Consider the following 4,468-nt stretch of genomic DNA (forward strand, 5'->3'; position numbering starts at 1 on the left):
GACCAGAGCTGTGCTGGGAACACACCCAGGACACCTCCTGAGCTCAGAGCTGCTCCCAGCCATCAGAGATGGCCACAGGATGCTGAGCTGCTCCTCTCCAATCCTCACATTCCTGCCCAGCCTGGAGAAGGCACGGTGAGGAGAGACACGGGTGCCTGTCCCATGCCAAGGCCAGCCCAGAGGGGACAGGCTGCTCTCTGGAAGCAGCTGCTGGCTGTCCCAAACAGCCTGCACCCGGGGCAGCAGCACTGCCCTGCCTTGGGGAAGCACCTGCCAGGATACCTGGGCACCCTGCACCTGCCCAACTCCCACACAGCCTGAGAAGAACAGGGGGGAAGGGAAATCGATGCCATAACCTGCCAGTATCTCATAGGTACATCCTCACAATTAATGCAGCACCTTGCAGAAAGTGAAGGAGCACATCCCTGACTCCATTCTGTTCATCCATGAGCTTTATTTAAGATCAGAACAGATAATTCTCAAGTGTCCACAGCCTCTTTTAAAAGCAACCAGATATTGAGCAAAACAGTCATCACTGGGTTTTCTAGGCAGGACTTACAGGTGGGACCCACACACTCTAAAGCAAGCAGTTACTTTCCTCTTTGGCTTCAGGAAAGAAGTTAAACCCCCCCACAGCTTTTAATTAAAAATAGACTTTGATATTTCTGTAACACCTGCAGAACTCCACTGACACCAGCACAGACTTTACACAAGGGTAATTTAACTGCAAACAGCCATTGCAAAGCAGTTAAGTATTTGCTCTGGATTGTGCTTATTCCCACCAAAACCCAAGGCCTTTCAAGGCTCTGTATAAATCAGTTTTTTCTAAAAAGACCCACCCCAAAAGCCGATTGAAGAAAGTGTCTTTCAACAGCTCCCAGAGCCCAGCTCTGCCAGTTGTGCTGTGAAATTCTGTAGAGAGCTCCAGCAGAGCTCAGCTCCTGCATGGCCCTGCCGTGCCCAGGAAAGCTTCAGGAGTGAGAAAAGCTGCCAGTGCTCTCAGTGAGGAGCACTCCACATTTATCAGGCAAACATAACCTGCATTTCCAGCAGGTATTCAAACTGCACCGTGTGACCCTGCAGAACGGGGGTACAGGAACTATCACCACAATAATAAAAATTACATAAACCATGATTATACTGTTCTATAAAAGAGGGGTTAATTAACCCAAAACCACAGAGCTCTCTCTCAGGACTCCAGTGCCACAGAACACCTGCAGAAAAATGCAGGAAATTGTATCCCATCCTTTTCAGGCAAATTTCTGTTTTATCGTATTAAAAAAAAAAACCAAAAGCCAAACCAAAAAAACCTAAGAAAAACCCCACCCATCACTGCCTGGATTTACTAAGGCTAGAGCCAAATTAAACATCCCGTTCAAGAGTATTAACACTCGCAATCACCAGAAGAGAATCCAGGTGGTTCAGTGGAAAAACCATTTCCTATTTTTGTCCCCAGCTGAAGAGGCTGAAGACGAGAACGCAGCCTGCACATGAAGGAGTGAACATTAACTCCTTCTCAGCATCCCGGAGCCTTTGAAAGCTGTTTCACAGGTGCTGTGAGTCACAGAGCACCTCACACGGACCGGCTCCTCCTGCTGTAGCTAAAGCTGCTCTTCCCTTGGTGCTGGCAGAGAAAGTTTTGATAGGAGCTCGGAGAGCTCGGCAGCATCTCCTGGAGCGGTGTCAGCACCGACTGCCTTTCCTGGGAATATTCACCTCGGAACATTCACCTTCTGTGTCAGCACTGACATCACAGCCTCGCACGTCCCGGCAGCACCATTGACTCATTAACACTCACAAATGCCTTTGTCCCGCTGGTCCCAAATGTGCCACAGCCTCTACACAGGCAATTTCAGACATCATGTATGCCATTAAAACCTGGAATCCTAGCACAGAATGGAGTATGTAAGCTTGATTTTAAAAATAAGCTTTCAGGCAAGCACAGTACAAGTATGGCAGTTTCTTTTTGCTTACACAGTTCTAAATCACACAAAATAATTCCTCAGAAAGGCGGGAATCTTTTGTTCTGCTCTGCTTAATAAATTATTTAAAGCGCAATATAGTGAATAAAGCCACCATAAAAAAAAATTCAAAACCAACTCAACTTCAAAGAACATAATGCAAAGGCAAACCACATTTATCTAGGAAAAAAGGAAGGTTTTGCAATGCATCCGAGTAGTGAAGTTGATTGTGTTGCTAAGAACAAACGTGATGCAAACGCTAAGGTTTTGGACGTAAGACAGAACATAGTAGGAACGGGAAAAACAGCTGGGGAAAAACTCACAGTAAAAAAAAAAAAAGAAAGCTCTCCGAAGTGTTAAACGTAAACTTTCAAAATCATGAAACAAAAAAAACTTTTTATCAAGAATATAAAGGTTGGATTGCTTTGATTCGGCCTCTCAGGCCGCTGAAAGTAAACGCCAGTGTCCCACTCGGTCTGCCAGGATCAGTGAATAAAGGTGGCTTTGGGTCCTTCGGGGAGGCCGGGCCCCAGCGAGCACACACTGAGTGCGGGGACCCCGAGGGACCCCGAGGGACCCCGAGCCCGCCCGGGATGGGCAGGGGGACACCGCCACCTGTGCGACCCCGGGGAGACCCCGGCAGGGACCCCACATCCACCAGGGACCCCACATCCCAACAGGGACCCCACATCCCAACAGGGACCCCACATCCCAACAGGGACCCTCTGTACCTCGGCAGAGACCCCGGCAGGGACCCCCAGCAGGGACCCTCGGTACCCCGTCAGGGACCCCCTGTACCCCAGCAGAGACCCCGGCACGGACCCCACTGTGCCCCGGCACGGACCCCACTGTACCCCGGCACGGACCCCACTGTACCCCGGCACGGACCCCCACATCCCCAGCCATGCCCCCCGCGCCGCGGGGCCCGGGGCGAAGCGGGGTGGGGAAGCCCCCCGTGGCCAGGAAGCCCCCATGGCAAGGAAGCCCCCATAGCCAAGAAGCCCCCCGTGGCCAGGAAGCCCCCCGTGGCCAGGAAGCCCCCCGTGGCCAAGGAAGCCCCCATAGCCAAGAAGCCCCCCATGGCCAAGGAAGTCCCCCATGGCCAAGGAAGCCCCCCGTGGCCAAGGAAGCCCCCCGTGGCCAGCCCCGGTGCCCCGTGTCTCCATGGCGATGCCCCCGGAGCCGGGGCCGCCGCAGCAGCGAGCACCCCCGGCCCCGGCCGGGAGCCGCCCCCTCCCCCGGGGAACGGGGGGGCCCCGACCCCGCCGTGCCGCATTGAGCGGCCCCCGCAGCCGCGCCGGCCCCCGGGCACAGCGGGCACCGCCGCCTCCAGAGCCGCTCCCCGGGCCGGGGCTGCCCCCGGAGCCGTGCCCCCCTCCCGGCCCGGTAAGGTCGGGCTGTCCGCGGGGAACGAGCCGCTTATCGGGGCGGCTGCGCCTGCCTTACCCTTGGAAGCATCTTTCTCTTCTTTGGGCTTGATCACCTTCCCGCTCATAGACCCCAGCTTGGGTGGGAAAATCCCCGGGAGCGTCGCGAATTCCGGCCGGACCCAAAGAAACCCCGGGCGGGGGGCGGCGTGCGGGCGTGTGGGGGATCCTCTACGCCGAAAAGGCAGAAATAACAGCGAGAGAAGGGGAGCGGGGGGGAAATGAGGAGCCGGCGAGCTGCCCGCTCCCCGGCGCGGAGCCTCGGAGCCCGGCGGCGCCGCCGCGGTGCCTGCGGGAGCGGAGCGGGGAGCGGGGGGCTCCGGCAGCCGCAGCACCGAGCCCCTGCGCCGCTCGCCGTGCCGGAGACAAAAGCGATATTCCCTCTGCCTGCCTGGCCCCGGCCCCCTCCTTCCCCCGCCTCCCCGGCTCTGCCTCCCCTCCCCAGGGCCAGGGAAGCGCAGCTGGTCCTGCAAGTGCCACCGACCGGGGGGAGGGGGGTACCGTCACTCGGGGGGGGGCGTTTGCTTGGGTGTGTTGGGTTTGGGTTTTTCTCTTTTCGCATCCTCCCCTAATAATAATGGGATGGAGCAGCAGAGCTGCAGCCGCGGATAGGAGGAGGAGGAGGAGGACGCGAGTCCCCGTCACTGCAGAAGAGGCGGCAGGTTTACGCTCGCGGCAGAGCGAGGAGGGCTGGAGGGGGCAGCTCCAGCCCCCCCGGCTCCCCGCATCCCCCTCCCCACAGCGGGGCTCCACTGCCCGGTGCGGGGACCAGCGGGGCTCCCGCTGCCCCTCGGCCGGAGCGGGACCGTGGCCGGCGGGGAGCGGCTACCGCAGGGCGGCTCCGGGCTCGGTCCCGGCCGTGCCCGCTGCCCTGCCCGCAGCCTGTTGCTGCCGGGGCCCGGGGGGCACGGAGCGGGGAGCGGGTTCTCTGGGCAGGGAACACGCCGAGCCCAGCCCTGCCGCTGTGCCCCGCCGCTCACCCCCTCCAAACCCCTCGGGGAGCAGGACGGGACCCCCGGCAGCAGCCAGAGCCCCTCGGCCGTGCCCCAAAGCGGCGTGTCCTGACCCTAACCCCTCCTG

General features: G+C 58.6%; 1 protein-coding gene across 2 annotated transcripts in view; it reads right to left on the reverse strand.

Annotated features, from left to right (window-relative positions):
• The window catches only part of FGF13 (fibroblast growth factor 13), a 196,837-nt gene extending 193,125 nt beyond the window's left edge, over nucleotides 1–3,712 (reverse strand). Inside the window, exon 1 of one of the 2 annotated variants that reach the window (XM_015626546.3) lies at nucleotides 3,408–3,711. In XM_015626546.3, the coding sequence (XP_015482032.1) occupies nucleotides 3,408–3,456 (49 nt within the window). In that variant the 5' untranslated portion in view covers nucleotides 3,457–3,711. Of the gene's footprint in view, nucleotides 1–3,407 lie in introns of both variants that reach the window. The other variant, XM_015626541.3, reaches the window with a different exon arrangement.
• Between the last annotated feature and the right edge of the window lie 756 nt (nucleotides 3,713–4,468).

This window comes from Parus major, chromosome 4A, assembly GCF_001522545.3.
Source record: "Parus major isolate Abel chromosome 4A, Parus_major1.1, whole genome shotgun sequence".
In the NCBI taxonomy this organism is placed as follows: domain Eukaryota; kingdom Metazoa; phylum Chordata; class Aves; order Passeriformes; family Paridae; genus Parus; species Parus major.